This window comes from Giraffa tippelskirchi, chromosome 11 (genome assembly GCF_054371585.1).
Source record: "Giraffa tippelskirchi isolate mGirTip1 chromosome 11, T2T-mGirTip1v1.2.pri, whole genome shotgun sequence".
NCBI classification, from domain to species: Eukaryota; Metazoa; Chordata; class Mammalia; order Artiodactyla; family Giraffidae; genus Giraffa; species Giraffa tippelskirchi.
In genome coordinates, this window is record NC_137285.1 from 30456128 (window position 1) to 30478789 (window position 22662).

A 22662-nucleotide genomic window follows, 5' to 3' on the forward strand; every position below is an offset into this window, starting at 1 on the left:
ATTCTTTACCACTGAGCCACCAGGGAAGCTTTCAAAGATATGGACTTCAAAATATTAACACCAAGAGGCTCTATCAGTTGGTATCTTTCGAACAAAGTGATACACAGCTACCACTTTGCATTCTCAGGGCTAGAAAGTACTCAAGGGGAGTTGAAATCCAACACTGAACTCCAACAAAACAAGTCAATGTACAAGAAAGACAAACCAGCGGTCTCCTCAGCACATGAGGCCCTCAGAGAAAGGAGGAAATGCCGCACATAAACAGTTAGCAGTTTCTGCATTGCTTTTTCCTTTGCTTTAGAAATATTTGTTTCATTTTCTAAAAAAGCAAATCTATTCATTTTAGTAAATGTGGAAAAACATTAAAATGCATAGCTAAAAGATGACATCTACAGGAAACACTAAAGTCTCCACCAAAACAAACAAAAAAAATGTTGGAACTAATAAATGAATTTAGTAAAGTTACAGGATACACGATGGATATATAGATATCTATTGCTCTTCTATATACTGAAAATGAACTCTCAGAAAGAGAAATTAAGGAAATAATCACATTTACAATCATATTAAAAAGAATAAAATTCCTAAGAATAAACTTAATCAAGGAGGTAAAAAATCTATTTACTGAAAAATAGAAGGAATTTACTCCACTAATGAAGGAATTTGAAAATTATATCAATACAAAAAGTGGAAAGATATCACATGCTCTTGGATTGCAATAATAATAATAATAATACAATAATTAATATTGTATGGCCATAATGCTGCTGCTGCTGCTGCTAAGTCACTTCAGTCATGTCCAACTCTGTGCAACCCCATAGACGGCAGCCCACCAGGCTCCTCTGTCCATGGGATTTCCAGGCAAGAGTACTGGAGTGGGATGCCATTGCCTTCTCCGATGGCCATACTACGCAAAGCCATCTACAGATTTACTATAATCTCTGTCAAAATACCCAGGATACTTTTCACAGAACTAGAACAAATAATCCTAAAATTTATATGAAACCCAAAGACCCCAAATTGTCAAGGCAATCCTGAGAAAAAAGAACAGAGCTAAAGGAATCAGGCTCTCTGACTTCAGACAATACTGCAAAGCTATAGTGATCAAAATAGTATAGTACTGGCACAAAATCAGACACACAGATCAATGGAACAGAATAGAGAATGGAGAAGTAAACTCACACACATATAGTCAATCTACAACAAAGGAGGCAAGAATATTCAATGAAGAAAATACAGTCTCTTCATTAAGTAGTGCTGGAAAAACTGGACAGCTACATGTGAAAGAATGAGATTAGATGTTTCCTCACACCATGTACAATAAGCTCAAAATGAATTAAAGACCTAAATGTAAGACCTGAAACCATAAAACTCCTAGAAGAAAACACAGACAGAATCAGTTCAGTTCAGTTCAATCGCTCAGTCGTGTCCGACTCTTTGCGACCCCATGAATTGCAGCACACCAGGCCTCTCTGTCCATCACCAACTCCCGGAGTCTACCCAAACCCATGTCCATCAAGTTGGTGGTGCCATCCAATCATCTCATCCTCTGTCGTCCCCTTCTCCTCCCGCCCCCAATCCTAACCAGCATTAGGGTCTTTTCCAATGAGTCAACCCTTCGCATGAGGTGCCCAAAGTATTGGAGTTTCAGCTTCAACATCAGACCTTCCAATGAACACCCAGGATTGATCTCTTTTAGGATGGATTGATTGGATCTCCTTGCAGTCCAAGGGACTCTCAAGAGTCTCCTCCAACACCACAGTTCAAAAGCATTAATTCTTCGGCCCTCAGCTTTCTTCACCGTCCAACTCTCACATCCATACATGACCACTGGAAAAACCATAGCCTTGACTAGATGTACTTTTGTTGGCAAAGTAATGTCTCTGCTTTTAAATATGCTATCTAGGTTGGCCATAACCTTCCTTCCAAGGAGCAAGCGTCTTTTAATTTCATGGCTGCAATCACCATCAGCAGTGATTTTGGAGCCCAAAAATCAGGAAGCAACAGTTAGAGCTGGACGTGGAACAACAGACTGGTTCCAAATAGGAAAAGGAGTACGTCAAGGCTGTATATTGTCACCCTGCTTATTTAACTTATATGCAGAGTACATCATGAGAAACACTGGGCTGGAAGAAACACAAGCTGGAATCAAGATTGCCGGGAGAAATATCAATAACCTCAGATATGCGGATGACACCACCCTTATGGCAGAAAGTGAAGAAAAACTAAAGAGCCTCTTGATGAAGGTGAAAGAGGAGAGTGAAAAAGTTGGCTTAAAGCTCAACGTTCAGAAAACTAAGATCATGGCATCTGGTCCCATCACTTCATGGGAAATAGATGGGGAAACAGTGGAAACAGTGTCAGACTTTATTTTTTTGGGCTCCAAAATCACAGACAGAATATTCTTTGACATAAACCATAGCAATATTTTTTGGAATCAGCTCCTAAGATAATGTATGGCAAAAACCACTACAATATTGTAAAGTAATTAGCCCCCAACTAAAATAAATAAATTTAAAAAATAAAATAAAATAAAATAAATAGTAGAGCACACAAAAAAATAATAAAAATAAATAAATAAATAAAATTAATATGAAAAAAAAGATATAAAAGCAAAAACAAACAAATGAGACCTAATTAAACTTAAAAACATTTACACAGCAAAGGAAACCATAAAGGAAACATAAACTATTGAATGGAAGAAAATATTTGTGAATGAAATGACTGACAAGGGGCTAATATCCAACATACAGAAACAGCTCATATAACTCAATATCAGAAAAACAAAGAAGACTTAAACAATGAGAATACATGAATAGACATTTTTCCAAAGAAAACTTATAGATGGCCAATAGGTTATGAAAGGATGCTTAACCTGCTATTCATCACAGAAATGCAAATCAAATCACAATGAGATATCAGCTCACATCTGTCAGAATGGCTAACATAATAAAGAATACAAATAATGAATCTCCATACTGTTCTCCGTAGTAGCTATATTAATTTATATTCCCACCAACAGTGCAAGAGGGTTAGAATTGCCTTATGACCCAACAATTCCAATACTGGGCATACACCCTGAGAAAACCATAATTGAAAGAGACACATGTACCCCAGTGTTTGTTGCAATACTTTTTACAATAGCTAGGACATGGAAGCAACCTAGACATCCATCAACAGATGAACTGTGGTATAGATAGATAGATAGATACATAATGAAATATTGCTATAAAATATCAGCTATAAAAGAGAACACATTCGAGTCAGTCCTAATGAAGTAGATGAACCTAGAGTGTATTCTACAGGGTGAAGTAAGAAAGAGAAAGACAAATTTTGTATATTAACACGTGTGTATGAAATCTAAAAAGATGGTACTGATGAACCTATTTGTGAGGCAGCAATAGAGATGCAGACATAGAGAACAGACTTGTGGACACCGTGGGGGAAGAGAGGGTGGGACAATTGAGACAATAGTATGGAAACATATCACCATACGTGAAATAGGTAGCAATTCAGAATTTGCTGTGTGATCCAGGGAGATCAACACAGTGCTCCATGACCACTAAAGGGGTAGGATGGAGTGGGAGACGGGAGAGGGGGCTCGGGAGGGAGGGGACGTAGGTATCCTTGTGGCTGAATCATATTAATGTCTGCCAGAAACCAACACAATATTGTAAAGCAATTATCCTGCAATAACAACAAAGAACACAAATAACAAAAGCTGGAGAGAGAATAGAGGAAAGGGAACCCTCCTACACTGTTACTAGCAAGGCAAATCGGTGCAGCCACTGTGGAACACAATAGGGAGGTTTCTCAAAAAACTAAATATAGAGCTACCATATGATCCAGCAATTACAATGCTGGGCATACATCTGTAGAAAACAAAAATACTAATTTTAAAAGATATATCCACCCCAATCTTCGCAGCAGCACTGTTTACAGTTGCTAAGATACAGAAACAACCTACATGTCCATCAACAAAAGAATGGGTAACAAAGATGTGGGGTGTGTGTGTGTGTACGCATTCAGTGAATACTACCTGGTAATAAAAAAGAATGAAATTCTGCCATTTGCAACAACATGGATGGACCTGAAGAGTATGATGCTTAGTGAAATAAGTCAGACAGAGAAAGACAAATACTCTATGTTATCACATACTTGTGGAATTTAAAAAAACAAAACAAATCAAATTATGTAATAAGACAGAAACGGATTCACAGACATAGAGGACAAATTAGTAGTTACCAGTGGAGGGAGGGGAGTGGGAGGGGCAATACAGGGGTAAGGGATTAAAAGTCACAAACTACTATACATAAAAACAAAGAAACAACAAAGATATATTATACAGCACAAGAAAATATAACCATGATTTTTAATAACTTCAAGTGGAGTATAAAACTACAGAAACATTAAGTCACTATGTTACACATGAAGCTAATAAAATATTCTAATCAACTATAATACAAAGAAATATATATATACAGCCAGAAAACAACAATCATCTACAATCTCCTATCCTAGTAACTGGTCCTATTTTTTGTATATTGACATCAGATATTTTCCCATGTCTTTCTTTCACACTTGAAAAAATAAATTGTTTTTAGAAATTTAAGGAGTATAGCTTGCGGTTAGTGTTCAGACTCTGGAAGCCAAGAGACTTTCTGAATTCTGGTCACATTACTTCTTAGCTTTGTGATGTTAGTCAAGTTATATAATCCCTTCAAACCTCGCTTTCATCCTCTGTAAAATGTGGGCAATACTGTACCTTCCATAACTAACTGCATGAAGGTTAATGGGATCATGCATTTAAAGTTCTCAGCATGGTCCCTCACATATATGCATATCCTAGAAAGGTTTTGTTTTGACTATTATTACATGCATACGTTATAAAATCACATAATTCATCAGCCTTCCCTTAGCCCTTATTTGTTTATTGAGCATCTACTATATTTCAAGTGCTGCTCTAGGCCTAAAGCATACATAAATACATACATACATACATACACACATGCATACATGTCAGGTTTTCAGTTGTTTGGTGTTTGTTTGTTTGTTTTCTTGTGGCTGTTTTGCTTTCATAGAACTTACATTTCCACCAAGGGAAAGACACAAAAGTTATACAAGGGTAACAAACTATTTGGAATCATCTTACGTATGTAGTTTGTCAGAACTGTTTCACTAAATGGTGTATTGCAAACATGTCTCTTACAATTAACTATTCTTAAGTATTATCACTCTAATTGTGATATCTAGCCCAGTGGTCAGATGATGACTGAGGGCCATACAATGTCCACTAGCCGGTACTCAACTCCATTGCGACACAAAAGCAGTGGAAACAATACCTACACAAAGGATGGTGACCAAATTCCAATAAAACTTTATTACAGACACTGAGTATACATTTCATATATTTTTAAGTGTCATAGTAATATTATGATGATGATGATATTTTTTCGACCATTTAAAAATTGTAGAAACCATTGGTAGCTCACAAAACAGAAAAATGGGCTGTGGGCTATCTCTCAGCCACAGACTGTAGTGAATCAACTATTACCATTTCAGTCTAGGAGTATATTGCATTTCATTTACTATTTCCCCCTTTTAAACCTTAAATTTTTTTGAATGATACATCTTCTATTAAATTATTTTAAAAATTGTTCTCAAACGGCCACAGGGAGCTTTCAGCAGATAGGAATAATTGCTTTTCAGTTAGTATCAACTGTTTTCCTCCACATCCATCTCCCATTAGCAAATATTCTGACTGTCACAGAAAGAGGTTCTATCCTGCCCTGCCTGACATCAGTCACCATGGGGAAGGGACTTCCAGAAAGCAGGGCCAGCACCAGTTCTCAGAGTTGGTGGGCCACCCGCTCTTCCTCCCAACAAACAGATCTTGCAGAGTATTTGTGCACATTGCCCTCCCTTGAGGTAGTGACAGCTGCCAGGATGGCTCCAGAGCTCAGAACTGTGAGCAGCTACTGCGAGAACTCCACTCTGTATAAAATATGGCTGATAACAGCATTAAATGAACTTTGATAGATCTGAAGGCATGACAGAAAAATAGACTCTGAAAGCAACTTACCTGAAGTGCCTCAGAGATGAGCTGCATTCATCTCTTCACATTCAGGTTTGTCAAAATGATGCAGCACTATGCTCTCCAGAGAAATTTTACAGTGAAGAAATAAAATTCTAACTGTCAGAGTGGGGAGGATGTGGGGTTTTAAAAGATATGTGGGTGCTCATGTAAACTAAAGGTTATACAGCTGTCTTTTAAAAAAAATGAGACTTGCCAGTAAAACTTATTTTTTCCAAAATCTGAATAGTTCCCTTGAATTTTTAGGTTCTTCCAAGTTTGTTCTTTATTCAAAAGCACAAAGAAGACATTCTTTTGAGAAGATGAATGTGAAAATCCACTAAGAATGAATGCTACACATAGCCTCCTCTACCCTAGTTTACTAAGTGTCCTTCACCTTGAACCGGTGACCGGTCTTGTTGAACAATAGGTGGAGCTGTCAGTCTGCATCTATCGCTGGGCAAAAATAAGTCAAACATCCTGAGCTCTGAAATCAGAAGCCTTTTTTTATCACATGGGCCAAGTTCCAAGACTTCTTGTGAACAAGACAAAAAGGAAAGTGACAGTTCAGCTCAGAGCCTTTCATTAAAAATAACTCCAAAATCCATTAAAGAAAACAAAGACCAGCCAAAACTTGAGGCTCATCTTTGTTATGGGAAACAAATTTTGTCCAGTTCCATTGCAACTGTCTGATGCATTGAAGGAAAATTTGAACATTGCAAAACTCTAATCTGCTAAAAGCAGGTGTTGAAGGGGTGTACCTCCCGTGAGAGGGTAGCAGGTGTCTGGTTGTTAATGAATGATCTGCTCTATTTTTCTACAGTGCCTTTCACAGTAGGGTTCTGGTGATTAAAAGTATTAGACAGAAGTGAAAAAAGCAGGTAGGACCTCTTGGCTTAGTGTTGACGAACATAGACAAGTTAGTCAATGTGAGAGAGGGTAAATAAGAATGCAAGATTCTGATGGCCTTGCGGGAGAGGGTAGGGACAGAGAATAAGATACTTAGGCTTTCAAACATCCTCTTATTCCAAAAGCATGTATTTACCATTGCCCCTTAATTTCTGGACCCATTTTGTCCGTGTTCTGGATAGAAAGTGTTCAGAATGAAGCATACCAAAAATGGAGGACCTACCAGATCCCAGTCCAGGCAAGACCCAGGCTGTAGCTAGGAATTCAGTAGAATCAGGCAAACACGTGTGTAATGATGATCAGGTTACATGTCTGCCAGTTGAAGAATGTTCTGAAGGGAGTGAATGAAGGACTAAAATAAAGGCTGAGCTCTAAGTGCAAAGACAAGCAAAACAAAAAAACTGCTGGGCTCTGAAATTGGGCTATAGCCATTGATGAGAAGAACCTTCTCTGAAGAAGAGCTGAGCTTGTGGGTGAGGTCAAGAAAGGAGTCACAAGTATTGATTGTACCCTTTTTTTTTTTTTTTTTTGGCTATGATGGGTCTTCATTGTAGCATGCAGGATCATTAATTGTGGCATGTGGGATCTAGTCCCCTGATCAGGGATAGAACCCGGGTCCCCTATATTGGGAAGGCAGTCTTAGCCACAGGACCACCAGGGAAGCCCAGAGTTCTACTTTTGACAGTATTTCTGGTCTCCATAGGAGTGGAGCCCAGGCCTCCAGCCACCCTGACTGAGGCACTGAGCGCCCCAAGAGGTAAAAAGACCATTCTCCAAACCTGTCTGGCAGGGTGGTAAGAGATCTAGACAGACACTGAAATACAGCACCGTCACATATTAGGAAGAAACAATTTATATTTCAATGATTTTAAAAGGGGAAGACAACACAGAAGCAGAATTCCATACATTTTATATTTTAAGAATCTGTGCAGACAATCAAGCCCTGAATACAAGGGTTTGTTTTAGGAATCCGATTTCTGGGTGATTTAGTTCTTCCAACAACAAAAAAAATAAATGCATTTAGTTGCTTTTCTAACTGTTTCACTAGTTTTCTTGAGGTTGAACTGAGTTAAAATAATCTCCACATTTCCTCAAGCATTAGCTAAGCATGAAGCACTTGTGACTTCCTCCACCACAGATGATTCAAACAATCCAAACCATCAGTTCCACTTTAAAAAGTGTCCTTCTTTGTTCTGAAGCTTTGACTCATGGACAGGAACTTCTGCTTTCGAGGTCTGCCCAGGACTTCCGCTATGAAAATGGAAACTTCCAGGCTCTTCCTGTCCCAATATTCCACTTTGAAAAACAGGAACCGACCTCAACTTCAGAGGTTTGTGAGGATGGGATCACTGCCAGGCTCCACGGACAATCACGTTTTGCCAATAAAGTGTTGGTCACATCTGGGTGATGCAGCCCTGGGCCATTTAGTGTTTGCTAATGTAGATGAAGAAGCCATGAACTCTTGACTGCAGTAAGCTTCCTGCAGTCCAAAGCCCATTACATCACCCCTCTTCTTCAGACCCATAAATGTTTCCCCATGGTCTGTGGGATGAAGTCCATGTCCTTCCATGACACAAATCCAATCATTCTCCACTCTCCCCCTCCAACCGCTAATCTCCTTTTCCCAGAACTGTTTTCCAGGCACATGCTCTCTCCATCTTTCTACACCCACCCATCTCTCACTTCATCCACAGTCTGACATTACTGCTTCTAAATCTTTTTGCAATACCCCTAACTATCCCCCTAAGTACACATCCCTCTCTGTGCCTGCAGGGTTCCCCCAAAATATCTCCATCGAGGTTTTTACCTGACCACGCTTGTAGGATGGGTTTGCTTAGCCACCTCCCGCCTTCCAAGCTGGGAGCTCTTGAGAACAGGGACTCATCACCAATCATCTTTGGTTCTCCAGCTCCTGACATAACGTCTCGACCAAGCATTCAAATATGCTGACGAATAAATGAGTGAATTTTTCAGAATCCCCCACTTTCCATCTCCAGCCTGTAGGTCCTAAGCAATGGTCCATGGCCCCTGAATAAACATTTGGCTGATGTGACCTAGTAAGTGGTGATTTCACTGTACTCAGAAAGTGAGGAGGAACTAAAGAGTCTCTTGATGAAGGTGGAAGAGTAGAGTGAAAAAGCTGGCTTAAAACTCAACATTCAAAAAACGAAGATCATGGCATCGGTCCCATCACTTCATGGCAAATAGATGGGGAAACAATGAAACCATGACAGACTTTATTTTCTTGGGCTCCAAAATCACTGCAGATGGTGACTGCAGCCATGAAATTAAAAGACGCTTGCTCCTTGGAAGAAAAGCTATGACACACTTAGACAGCATATTAAGAAGCAGAGACATTACTTTGCCACCAAAGTCTGTATAGTCAAAGCTTTGGTTTTTCCAGTAGTCATGTATGGATATGAAAGTCAGACCATAAAGAAAGCTGAGTGCCGAAGAATTGATGCTTTTGAACTGTGGTGTTGAAGAAGACTCTTGAGAGTCCCTTGGACTGCAAGGAAATCAAACCAGTTAATCTTAAAGGAAATTAGTCCTGAATATTCATTGGAAAGACTGATGCTGATGCTGAAGCTCCAATACTCTTGGCCACCTAATGTGAAGAGCCGACTCATTGGAAAAAGCCCTGATGCTGGAAAAGGTTGAAGGCAGGAGAAGGAGACAACAGAGGATGAGATAGTTGGATGGCATTACTGACTCAATAGGCATGAGTTTGAGCAAACTCTGGGAGATGGTGAGGGACAGGGAAGCCTGGTGTGCTGCAGTCCACCAGGTTGCAAAGAATTGGACATAACTGAGCGACTGAACAACAACAGTATAAATGGATCGAAAAGAATTAGAGGCCCTTGAGGAGTAGAAGTGGGGGTATCCAGGGGTTTCCAGGCCCTCATTCTACCACCCAGCCCCACGTCTCCATAATTCTCTGAGACTGGGAATAATAAACACAGGAGTGGTGCACACACACTGCCTCACTCCTTGTGACCCAAAATCAGTGTCTTGAGAAGGGGACAGTTAAGGCATCCTGGCTCCATTTGGGAATCATACCGAAAGGCTATGGAGGTAGCAGGTTCTGATGTGGGTGCTGATTACCTGGGAAGGCCCAGCTCACACCTGCTGAGAGTCCACTAAGGTGAGAGAATAATGGTGAAGGCTCATACAGTGATGAGGATGAGGCTGGGTCCCAGCCCCACCGCACACGACCTGCCAGCCTTTGGAGGACATGGTTCCTCTCTGAGCCTCATTTCCCCACAGGAAACCTGTTCAACTGGTGTGTGGGGCTGCCATACAATCTGGTGAGATGATGAACGTAAAGTGCCTCGCACTCCACAAACAGAAAAGACTGGAATCATCCACCATCCACCCCAAGCACTTTCATTAAATGACAACATGAACTGCCTGTTTACTTAGTTCATGTAAACATCGATTTAGAGAAACAAACTAAGAAAATCTAAGGAGACATTATCACCAAGAGCTGAATTAGCTTAGAAACCGAATGAAAATAACAGATAGCAATCACTGAGTGTCCTTTTGGGAGGGGTGGCGCTGTTATATATATTTTAGCCACATCAGCTCACTCAATGCTCACAGCTCGATGAGGTTAGTACCATTACCAATATCATCATACTCTTGAAAAAATAAGGTAGAAAAAGTTTAAGTCATTTCTCCCAGGCCACACAACTCTCAGGTGGTAGAACCCGGCTTCAAATTCAGGGAGTCTAGACTGCCAGTAATTACTGAGCTGAACTGTGTTCCTCCAAAATTCATATGCTGAAGTTCTAACCCCAGCACCTCAGAAGGTGACTGCATTTGGAGAAAGGCCTTTAAAGAGGCAATTAAGAGTGGTCCTAATGCAATATGACTCATGTCCTTAGAAGAAGAGATTTGGGGATTTCCTTAGTGGCTCAGCTGGTAAACATTCCACCTGAAATGTGGGAGAAATGTTCTATTTCTGGGTTGGGAAGATCCTCTGGAGAAGGAACGACTACCCACTCTAGTATTCTGGCCTGCCTGGAGAATTCCATGGACTGTATAGTCCATGAGGTCGCAAAGAGTCAGACACGACTGAGCGACTTTCACTTTCACTGATGGTCCAGTGGTTAAGGCTTCTCCTTCCAATGCAGGGGATGTGGGTTCAATCCCTGCTCAGGGAGCTAAGACCCACATGCTTCTTGGCCAAAACACCGAAACATAAAGCAGAAGCAATAGTGTAACAAACTTTAAGACTTAAAAAAAAAAAAAAACTGTGCACATAAAAAAAAAATCCTAAAGAAGTATTTTTGAAAAATTTTATCTTTTTTTAAATAAAAGAAAAACAGATTTGGACACAGTGAGGGAATGCAAGGGGCCCAGGATCACACAGTTAAGCTCATAGGAGGACAGAGTGAGAAGGTGGCTATCTACAAGCTAAGGAAGAGGCCTCAAAGAAACCAAACCAGTCGACACCCTGACCTGGAACTTCCAGCCTCCAGAACTGTGAGAAATAAAGGTTTAAGCCATTCAGTCTGTGGTATTTTTGCTAGGGTATCAGCCCTAGCAAACAGATATGCCAGTCCATGCTGTGAACTGCAAAGCTATTTGAATTAAAAGCTCTACAGCTTCTTCCTCATGTTTAGAGTCACGAGTAGAAAGTACATGCTACAAATTACAACCAAACTCAACTGAAATGTCAATATTTGCCCATTAACTGAGGTCGTCACCTGTGTAGTCCTTAACCCACCTAGAGACCGTAACAGATGCAGTCCCAATAGAAAGGTCATGAGCTTGGGCTCAGGCTCAAGCTGATTGAATCTTGAAATCAGGGGTCATATGAAGAACCCCTCCAGGCTATGAGCTGTCATGTGGTCCAACAGTGTCAGCTCCATGGGGACAGGGGTTCTTCGCTGTTCTGTCCACTGATACAGCCCCCAGTGAAGAGTGGCTGGCACATAGCAGGTGATCAAAAAATATTTCTTAAAAGAAAAAAGATAATGTGATTCTGAAGAAAGGAATAGATTGCATGGAACTGAGGAACATGCCATTTTTAGGCTGTGAGCACTGTGCCAACTATTAGCCACTGACTCTTCTATCCCAGTTTCGTGAGAAATCCAGGGACACCTTCCAGAGGAACAGCAGAGAAGGCTCCCAGGTTCCCCTACTTGGCCAATGAAAGTATGTAATGAACAAACAAGAAAATAGCAGAGCCCAGCGCTGCTTGGAGCCCATGCTCAGTAAACCTGTGTGTGAAACTGACCAACTCGTCAATTTGATTGCTAAAGAAATAAAACCCTTAAGGCTTTTCTGATAAAACAACGTGCTTTCCTTCCAGCTCCTCAAAAATAAGACATGATTCCTACACTCTTGAGTTAATATTTTAAGAAAGTTTCCACCCGTGTCCAAGATTTCTAGGATTTTGAAGTCAGGGTATTTCCAAGTTGTATGGGCATCTGGGTGATTCTTATAATTCCCTGCAAAACACCTCTGTCCTTACCTGAGAGCTTGAGACAACAGGAATTGTGCAGCTGCGATCTCCCTGCCCTGGCAGTCACACTATCAGCCAGCAACTCACAGCACTGCTCACATGGACTCAAGAGGACAGTGGAAAATACACAGCATATTTCTCCTGCTTTATGATAAGAAGAGGCAGTACAAGGCTGAGAACAGTGAGCAATTTGGGATTTACAATGAATTTAAATGGAAGTTGTTGAGGTGCTTGCCGTTTGTCATCCAAGCAGCCTTGACACACAGAAGTCCTGGAACGAGGCTACCTTAATTCAGTCTGACATCTCTGTAGTGGTAAAGCAACATCCTAAAAGTAAAGCAAACATAATGCATCTTCCATGCTAGGCATGAAAAACAGTAGGATGCTTAAATGCTACCAAAATGGTAGCCCTTGGGATTCATTTGCATAGCTGAGCAGACTGCCACAAAGGTTGGCCAAGCTGCTAAGTGGAGGATCACAGGGGCTCCTGGGTTCCTCTGCTCTTTACATGGACATAATCTGTTTTGTCTTGCCTTAGATACATATCTGAAATATTTTGTTAAAAACTTATCTAAATGTACCAGCACCACACAGTATCTGGTGACCTCTGTCATGATTGATGGCTTTCCCAAGGACAGTTTGGCAGAAAACATACTAATATGTTCAGTCATATTTACATACAAGTAATTGTTTATGGTAAAACAAGAAGATCTGGGAGGCACTGGCTTTTATTTAAACAACAATAATGCTTGTAGCCGTGTTTAGAGTAGTCTGGTCATACTTCCCTTGAGTGAAAATTGTATCAATATTAAATGGTTGAGTTGAAAAAATAGGTTAAATAGAAAGATTGGCATAATGGTAAATCAGAAATCACCAGGTTAAAATTTGCACATTGCTGTCACTATCTCATGATTATATCAAGTTATGTTTGAGCAGTATCGTGGGTAAGAGAAGCAACATGGGAGACTTCAGTATCAGACAGATCGGGGTACAAATCCCACTTCCGCTGCTCACTAGCTATGTATCCTTGCACAAATATTACACCTTACCAAATCTCAGGATTCTCATATATAAAGTATTAATACTATCTGCTGTGTGGAATTGTTAAGTAATGCAACAGATATGTGACATCGAACGCAGTATAGATGTTCTGTGATACATAACACTAGATTCTTTATAGACTCACAACTAAAAAAAAATATTTCATTATTGCAAACATGGATTTTTTTACAAAGCCTCTGATGCTATCTTTCAATTCAGTTTTGTATTTCCCACACAGGTATCATAGGATGGGACTCAGGCCCATGGTCATGGCTAGACTCTGTAGGATGGTCCCCTCCTGACCCTCCCTACCTAATTACAACCTTATGCTTCCCCAAGTACACCCTTCTTATATTCTAGGATATATTTGGAGCGACACCTGTCATAAAATGGTTCAGTACACTGTTCAGAGCCAGTATACCTGCTAATTTCACATATATATATTTTGGGATTCAAGGAGAGACATCTAGAATTCATCAAGTTGTACAAGCAAGAACCTGCCCCAGATGAACCTTAGCTAGTGGCTCTGGGATAACAGGATCACCTCTGTCAGTTTTAAAAACAGACAAATAAAGAAACTTTATCACTGGGACCTTTTGTCTTCAGACTGACTGGCAGAAAGCTCCATCTGAGGGGCTGCAACAGGCACATCATTCAGTCACAGCCTCTGATGCTCTTTCACATCTCCCTTTGCATCTTATGGACCCTTTTCACATCGGCGTAATTTATATGACTATGAGCAAAGGTATTTAATTACACTAGGCCTCTCCTTCCATGTCCACAAAATGTCTCTCATAGAGTACCTGTCATAAAAGTTTAGGAGGATTTAATGAGATAACAGGTGCACGGTACTTACAACAGTGCCTGGTACGTGGGGACATTCAATATTATTCTTGCTATGGTTACAGTGCTGTCTCCTTAAGAAATAAAATAGCCCATATTTGTGCATCAGCATGCAAGTCATCAGCGTCTAGTTGCATTAGATAACTGACTAACGAGTACATGAACAGGTTGTGGTGAAGGGGAAAGAAGGCACAGTTAATTAAGGCCCCTGAAATGATTTGGTGAGGAAAGCAGATGATAAACAGAAAGTTACAAGACAAGTGCTTGAATTCTTCCTGGAAAACTAACTCATTGTATGACCTTCAGCTGCCTTCTTCTTATCTTTCTTTCTTCTCAAAATTGAAGTAAGAAAGTGTCTCCTGCATAGGTTTCTTTGAAAGATTAACTGAGATAAGCAAAATATCTGTATTCACCACGTAAGACCGACTAGCTGTGTTCTTGTTACCAAGCATAAATTCATTTTCACAAACATACATCAAAAGTCAGAGAAGAGAAACAACACTTAACGGCAGATTGCTTACAGGACTGTCTCCCTAACTACTCTCCCAGATATTAAAAGTTTTACTCCCAGGCCAAGCCAGATCATCAGAAAAATACATACCTGAGTTCCACTGTTCCTCCTACAGAAAACTCATTATCAAATTACATTACAGTGTGAGGTTGCTTCCCAGGCGGCTCAGTGGTATGAGGCCACCATACATTGTGGTATGAGGCCACCATACCATGGTATGAGGCCACATACATTACGGTATGAGGGGCTTCCCAGGTGACTCAGTAGTAAAGACTCTGCCTTCCAAAAGAGGAGATGCAGGAAACATTGGTTCGATCTCTGGGTTGGGAAGATACCCTGGAGGAGACAATGGCAATCCACTCCAATATTCTTGCCTGGAAAATCCCATGGACAGAGGAGCCTGGCGGGTTACAGTCCATGGGGTTGCAAAGAGTTGGATACAACTAAGTGACTGAGCACATGAGGTTGCAGACATATTATATTGATGGTCCTCACAAGAATAAGCTCCATAAACCTTATTATTTGCATAATTCAGAGGCTGCCAAGGACATTTTTTATTACCCTTTTCAATGAGCTATTTATAAGATACTGCAGGAGAAAGCCCAGCCTGGATTTAGGACAAAAAAATGGTAGCAGTTGTCCTGAGTTTTGAAAGCCTGAAGCAAATATAGATTTACTGTTTAGAGTCAGTGGAACAGTCCAAAAATGCATTCTTACATTTATTCAACAATATTTACTGAGCACCTACTATGTGTCAGACTCTCCACTGGGATTCAGAAACACAGTGATGAGCAAGACAGGAGATATCTCTGCCTTCACAGACCTAGAGCCTAGTGGGAAGGAAGAGATGATCAAACAAGCAATTGTAGTTACAAAACAGTGACACAGAATGAGCCAGAAGCGGATGCTGGGTACCTAGATGAGATCTATCACCACTTTAGGTAGAGGCGGAGGCTCAAATAAAGCTAAGCTTGGACCAAGAGAGGACTAGGAGGACCCTAGAGGGAAGATACACATATCTGTGGAAATCAAAGGGAGAAAGACACAAGTCAGGAAAAGGCTAGAGGTAGGTACCAGGAACCTAAGACGGTGGATCCTGTACCATGACTAGAACTGACCTATGAATGTTCTTTACATCAGTACAATGTCTCCATGAATAGAATTATATTGTGCAGAGTGTTCATAACTATATCTAAATTAGGTCCTAGCCTCCTGAGGAAATTGGCCTGATTTTATGACTCTCAATAACTACATGGTAGGAGAAAGAATCAAAGAAAGAACAAAGAAAGTTCTGATATTACCTGAAATACGATCTTTGGTATTTAATTCATCACATAGAGAGTCATGTCAGTGCAACCTTGCCAGTTGCTTTCCATAACCACTTATTTCGGAAAGGAGAGGGGAACACCAGCCTATGTTGGGATTATAAATGCCTCCTTCAAATTGAATGCAAGTGCCTTCTTCATTCGCAAAGATGCTGGATATTTGAAGAACCTAATTAAATACCTTAGAGGTATCTTGGCACCAAGAAGTTTCACTGAGCAAACAGGACACTTGGGTTTCAGTCCTAGTCCTGTCACATAAAGAAATGTTATGTATCCAGAGAAAACTAATTCGAAAAGACATATGCACCCCAGTGTTCATAGCAGCAGTATAACAGCCAAGACACGGAAGCAATCTAAATGTTCATCAACAGAGGAATGGATACAGAAGATGTGGCACATATATACAATGGAATATTTCTTAACCATAAAAAAGACTGAAATAATACCATTTGTAGCAATATGGATGGACCTGGAGATTATCGTACTAAGGACAGTAAGTCAGACAAAGACAAATATATGACATCACTTAGATGTGGAACCACCAAAAAAAATGATACAAATGAACTTACTTACAAAACAGTAATAGACTCACAGACATAGAGAACAAATGTATATGGTTACCAAAGAGCAGGGCATAAATTAAGAGTTTGGGATTAACAGATACACACTACTATATAGAAAACAGATAACCAACAAGGACCTACTGTGTAGCACAGAGTATATTTTGTATATTCAAAAGCTTTTAATAAACTGTAATGGAAATGAATATGAAAAGAATATATATGTATATGTATAACTGAATCACTTTGCTGTACACCCGACACTATCACAATACTGTAAACCAACTCTACTTCAATTAAAACAAATAAGATGATAGATGAGGCTTGGAGGCTCTGTGAGTTCAAACCTCACGTGCTTAGTGTAGTAATACACGTAGCCACTATTTATTGAAGGTTTTGGAGAAGGAGATGGCAACCCACTCCAGTATTCTTGCCTGGAGAATTCCATGGACTGAGAAGCCTGGTGACTACGGTCCACAGGGTCACAAAGAGTTGGACACAACTGAGTGACTAACACACATACACACACAGAAAGACACATACACTGAAGGTTTTCTATGGATTAACTAACAACAGCCTCATGAGGTAGGTATTGTTTCATGGAGGGTCACATGGCTGGTAAATTCAAACTCAGGCAGTCTGGCTCCAGAGCCCAGGCTCCTAATTTTACTTCACTCTCCCAAATCCATCCAGCTTTTTCCCAGGGAAGCTGGAAGGACAGATCAGAGTATGGTTCCTCAGGATACATTTAAGCACGCCTCACCTCTTCTCAAGGGCCTCTACAACGTGAAATGAATGGCAAGAGGGCCTTCCCGGGGGACCCTCTGCCCTGCTGGCCCAGGACAGCCTCAGTGTGTGCCTGCTGTCTCTGTGCCCTCCCGCATCTCCCTTCTCTCCAGGATGCTCCTGTCTGGAGGAAGTGATACAGCCACCTAAGCCCAAAGGCTAAGAGCTGATGTCATGAAGTTTGCTGCCCCTGTGCTCAAAACCCAGCTTAGCCATGAACAGGAGGCCAATTACTTTGCCTAAATAAGCCTCAGTATTCTCATCTTACCAAGTAGAAATAATAATAGTATCTACCTGCTAGCACTGTTGTGAGAAACATAGGAATCACAGTGTATATGAACTATATGTCTCAGTTTGTGTAGTGTTTAGCAAATAGCAAGCACCCGCTAAAAATGAGCTTTTACCAACATTTGATTGAATGTTTGAGAGGCTTTCTCACATTGGCCTCATCCTGGTGAAGACTCTGTGAACTTGAGATACGGAAACACATCTATGAATCTGAAGCACTTAGCCATGAACCAGGATGAGTAGGGAATGACCAGTCTTTCTAAGCAAACCACAGGTAGTTCAAGAAGTACCCATTCTAAGGCTAAATTACACTCCTGAAGTTATTAAAATGCAGTTTGGCTTTTGACCAGTCCCAGGGCTTTAAGGCATTCCAGTCTAAACTCCACAGGGCCTGGGCTGAAATGCTTTTATGGTGACAGGAGGGGGCGTCCCAGGTGACTCTAGTAGTAAAGAACCCGCCTGCCAATGCAAGAGATATAAGCGATGCCAGTTTGATCCCTGAGTTGGGAAGATAACCTGGAGGAGGGCATGACAACCCACTCCAGTATTCTTGCCTGGAGAATCCCATGGACAGGGGAGCCTGGCGGGCTACATGGGGTACATGGGGTTACAAAGAGTCGGACACAACTGAAGCGACTGAGCACGCACTCACATGGTGACAGGAAGTAAAGAAATAGATTTTGAGTTTACAGTCTCTTTGGGGTTCTTTTTAGCCTCTCGGACTAGCCTGGATTGAGCTAGTGACAACTTCTGGGATCACTATGCTTTCAAATACAAGTAAGGGACCTACCCTACTCTGTCCTAACAGTCTGGAATTGCCTCAGGCATCAGAGAAAATTCTTTCTGTGGTATGAGCATGGACACACACCAGTCCTGGCCACCTGCAGCCGAAGCAGCTGGATGTACACCTTGGAACTGGACAAAATGTTTATCACCTGACGGCATCTGGACACTCAGGTTCCATAAACCGTAGTCATGGACTTGGAGAAACCACCAGCTGATTGGTGTATCTATGGAACAAATCACCTCTTTTGACCTCATTAGCTTTGTAAATGAAAGCAGTTAAATTCATTGTGAAAAATGAAGGTGTTGAATTTAACATGATCTGGCTCTGGGCCTCTTAAAAAGATTCCATCTGCAGCAGAAGGATAACCCACTCCCTCCTTACTTTTAAAAACTTCCCATGCACAACATTCTACTTACTTCCATAGTAGTATCCTATTTAATAATATGCCTGACTGCCCTCAAGTTCTTTTCTTCCACCCCACCTTCCACTCCTCATCACTGAAATTGACACTGGCTTTAATCAGGTTTAATAAACCTCTGGGAAGCAAGGTCAGGGAAACAGTGAGCTCAGATTTTGGCGGTGGGGGCTTTCTCTTGCCTGTGGAGAACAGCGTCTCCCCAGCACGCTTGCATCCTCCCAAAGCTGGGAAAATCAAGGATGCCAATCACGTGGATAGACACGCTGCTGCTGCTGTCCAAATGGGAACCGTGGGTGGAGAAAATCATTTAGAAAAAGAGAGGGAGGCGAAAGAGAAAATCAAGCCCAATCCCCGACAGCTGCAAATAACGAAGCCTGGGAAAGGGTTACCTTGGGTGAACTCAGACTTCCTGCTCACAGAGGGCAGGGTCCGGTTGAGTCCCAGGATCCTGTCCAGGTGAAATGCAAACACTTCGCTCATGTCCAGAGACTGCTTGAGCAGCCCGCAGGGGCTGGAACCGCAGGCGGGCACCGAGGGCCGGGTAGTCCCCTCCAGCACCAGCAGGCGTGCTCCGCTCCTGGACTGGGCCAGCTGGAGACCCGCCACGGCGCCGTTGGCCAGCAGGCGCATCTGTCCGATGTCTTCTTTGCTCAGCCACGACGGGGCGCTCTCGCTGTAGATCCTGATGTTGCTCTCCCCAGCCAGGGGCAGCTGCACATCTGCGCCCCCACCTCGCGCTCCCGGACCCTGGATCCACCTCCAGGGTCGCTCCCCAGCCTTGGCCAGGTTTCCTCCTGGGACGTGCCCGGGCACTTCAGAATCCACTGCCCTTGCAGGTACCTGAGGCCAAAGGGATGGTCCCACCAAAGCCTCGGGCCCCGAAACCCTAGAAGCCACCACATACTTTTTCCTGCGCTTCGGTTTCACCGTGCCACGGATGTTGGCTGGCTTGCTGCGCTTCGAGCGCAGGGTGATGTACACCACGTTGGGCTGCAGCGTGGTGCCATTGCCCTGGGACTCGGGAGGGGCCAGCGTGCCATCCAGGGGTATCTCAGGGAAGGGGGCCTCGGTGGCAGCCTGGCTCCGGTGCGGCCCCTTTCCTGCCGGCCTTGCGTGCTGGACAGAGGCGCGCCCCACCTGACTGACCAGGAAGCCCAGGTAGATGGCGCAGGCCGTGCCCAGCAGGAGGTTCCTCCGCGTCCTGGGGCGCCGGCTACTCCAGAGTTTCCGCACCCTCGGGACCCACAGGGAGCAGAGGAACCAGTTTATGAGCTGCCCTGGCTTGTCCGGACAGCTCATTTCTCCGCCGTGTCCACATGCTGAACAGAGTTTAAACTCGGCCGTTGGTGCCTGCTGACATGAAGCATGGTTTTCTGAACGCAGCTGTCGGCTCCGCTCAGGTGTCTAAGTGGTCTCCAGTGGGTCGAAGTGGAAGTTAGGCGTTGGCGATGGAGCCGGGAAGGCTTCTGACACTGGCCACAACAAAGTTTTTACAGCCCCATCAGTCTCCCCAAGGAGAAGTCTGACTAGTTCCTGGGAATGAATGCGAACAGAGGGCACTGAGTCACAAACTCCCGTTCAGTTCCTCCACAAGAGGAAATTTAATAAACGGGACCCTTTCCTTTCATTACTGTCACCACTAAATGATTTTTTAAATGGAGTTAAAAAATAAACAAGATAGATGCATACATTTGATATTCAGTTGCAATTAGTAAAAACAAACTACCAAAATCCAAGACTGCTTTATAATTTGTAGCTAGAGTCTTTTAATTTGATTCTGAAGAAAAAGCATTAAAATTGGACAAATCCAGGCTTTTCTTTTTGAAATTAAAAAATGATTTAAGAAAAGCAACAAAGGGTTTTAAAAATCTATAGCTATCTTTTATTTATTTTTATAAGTCTTGCATGAATTAACTGGGCAGAAGCACCAAGTATTAACATTCAAATTCAGAAATATATTCTCTTAATCTGATGGTACAACCTTTTCTTCATAATACATTTCATTATCTTACAAGGGTCATTATACTATAAAGCCATACATGTACACGTATCTTGGAAGTAATTATATTTATTCGGTTACACACACACAAACATAAACACAAAACATGCATCTAACTGCTTTTTATTCCTTTTCTTTCCACCAAATTCAGCTGAAAGAAAACCCAAAGCTCTCTAGCTGTCTTTTTTCTCATTATTAAAAAGAAGAAGAACTGGTAAGCAACGTTACTTACGCAACTGGCCCCGTGCGTGGCTCCAGGAAGAATGTAATCTCTGACTCTAATGCAAAGAACTTTTAAAGGCTGAGGCATGTAAGTAGACCATATTTCATGGTCAAGAGTGTTCCACATTTCAAATATTTCAGCTTAGCTTTAAAAGTTCCCTTGAAAACTACTGATTGAAAAGCAAAACGGATACTTGTTAACTGTCTGCTGACAACCCACTTTTAAGACGTGTGAGGGTTTTTTTTTAATATTAAAAAAAATGAACTTTAATTTTAAATTCTGAAATAAACAAATGCCGTCCAGAAGCAGTTTTCATTCAAATATTTCTCCACTTATTTTTAACCCCCGGGAGCCCTCTAGTGTCCCGTTTAGAAACAGACTCAAAAATGTCAGTCTCTTGGAATTCAAAGGCATTTGAGAGGGTTTGCTTAGCAGCAGTAGAATAAAGCCCTCCTGAGATGAATGCCATCACCCCAGAGGCCTGGGATTGGAGCTTCAGAGTTCCCAGGGACTCACCTTTCCATCCTGGCTGTGCCCAGAGTCACGTTGATCTCCCACCTGTTCTGAGAAGTGGCCTAGAAATTCATAAAAAGGTAAGAAAGGGTTAATGCAAATGAGGGTTAAAATAGAACAGGCAAATAGGAGGACACATGGGTAGGAAGAGACACTTACGTGTGCTGTTGCACAGTATAACAGTTCACAAAAAGAAAGTTGTGGATTCTCTCTGATTGGAGGTTTTTTAAAAAACAGGTTAGTGATTGGTTTAGGTGATTTGTATGTCCCGGCACAAAGGCAAGGGTTGGTGACCTCTGGGTCTCACTTAGACACTGTTTTTGCTTTTACAGCAAATAGAATCTAGAAGGCAAACAGGCAGGCACACTGGAAGGGGGCAAGGAATGACTCCCCCCCCGGAAAAGAAGGTTGTGATATGGGGGTGGGAGAAATTAGAGTATTGTCTGTAATCCTAAAAAGACTACATTTGACAATGCAAAAAAAGATCAAGGCATTAGAATATATATAGAAGGAAAGAATTAACTTCCAAGTGATAAAATACCAAAAATTATAACAGAACTGTTCCTTTAGCACTCAAACTCAGATCTTTCTTCCTCTTTGAAAGTTCTGCCATGTGGAGGAACAAGACAGGACAATTCCAGTACTGACAGTGGCCTAGAAATACCTGTAGATTCTGTTTAAACTTCTTGAGAATTTAAGCATCAAATTGATTTCCATTGTACTTCAATATTCTTTTTTACATTTTTATTGGGGTATAGTTGATTGACAATGTTATATTAGGTTCAGATGTACAACACAGTGATTTAGTTATACATATACATGCATCTATTCTTTTTCAGATTCTTTTCCCATTTAGGTTATTACAGAGTATTGAGTAGAGTTCCCTGTACTATACAGTAGGTCCTTGTTGGTT

At 41.6% G+C, this 22662-nt stretch overlaps 1 protein-coding gene across 6 annotated transcripts in view; it reads right to left on the bottom strand.

Moving 5' to 3' along the window:
* GASK1B (golgi associated kinase 1B) overlaps nucleotides 1–22662 on the bottom strand; it is a 95855-nt gene that overhangs the window by 45519 nt on the left and 27674 nt on the right. For 5 of the 6 annotated variants that reach the window (XM_081541694.1, XM_081541693.1, XM_081541695.1 and 2 more), the window contains 2 exons: nucleotides 21753–21811; nucleotides 19404–20547 (listed from right to left, as the gene is read on the bottom strand). In XM_081541694.1, the coding sequence (XP_081397820.1) occupies nucleotides 19404–20313 (910 nt within the window). In that variant the 5' untranslated portion in view covers nucleotides 20314–20547; nucleotides 21753–21811. Of the gene's footprint in view, nucleotides 1–19403; nucleotides 20548–21245; nucleotides 21567–21752; nucleotides 21812–22662 lie in introns of those variants that run through there. The other variant, XM_081541691.1, reaches the window with a different exon arrangement.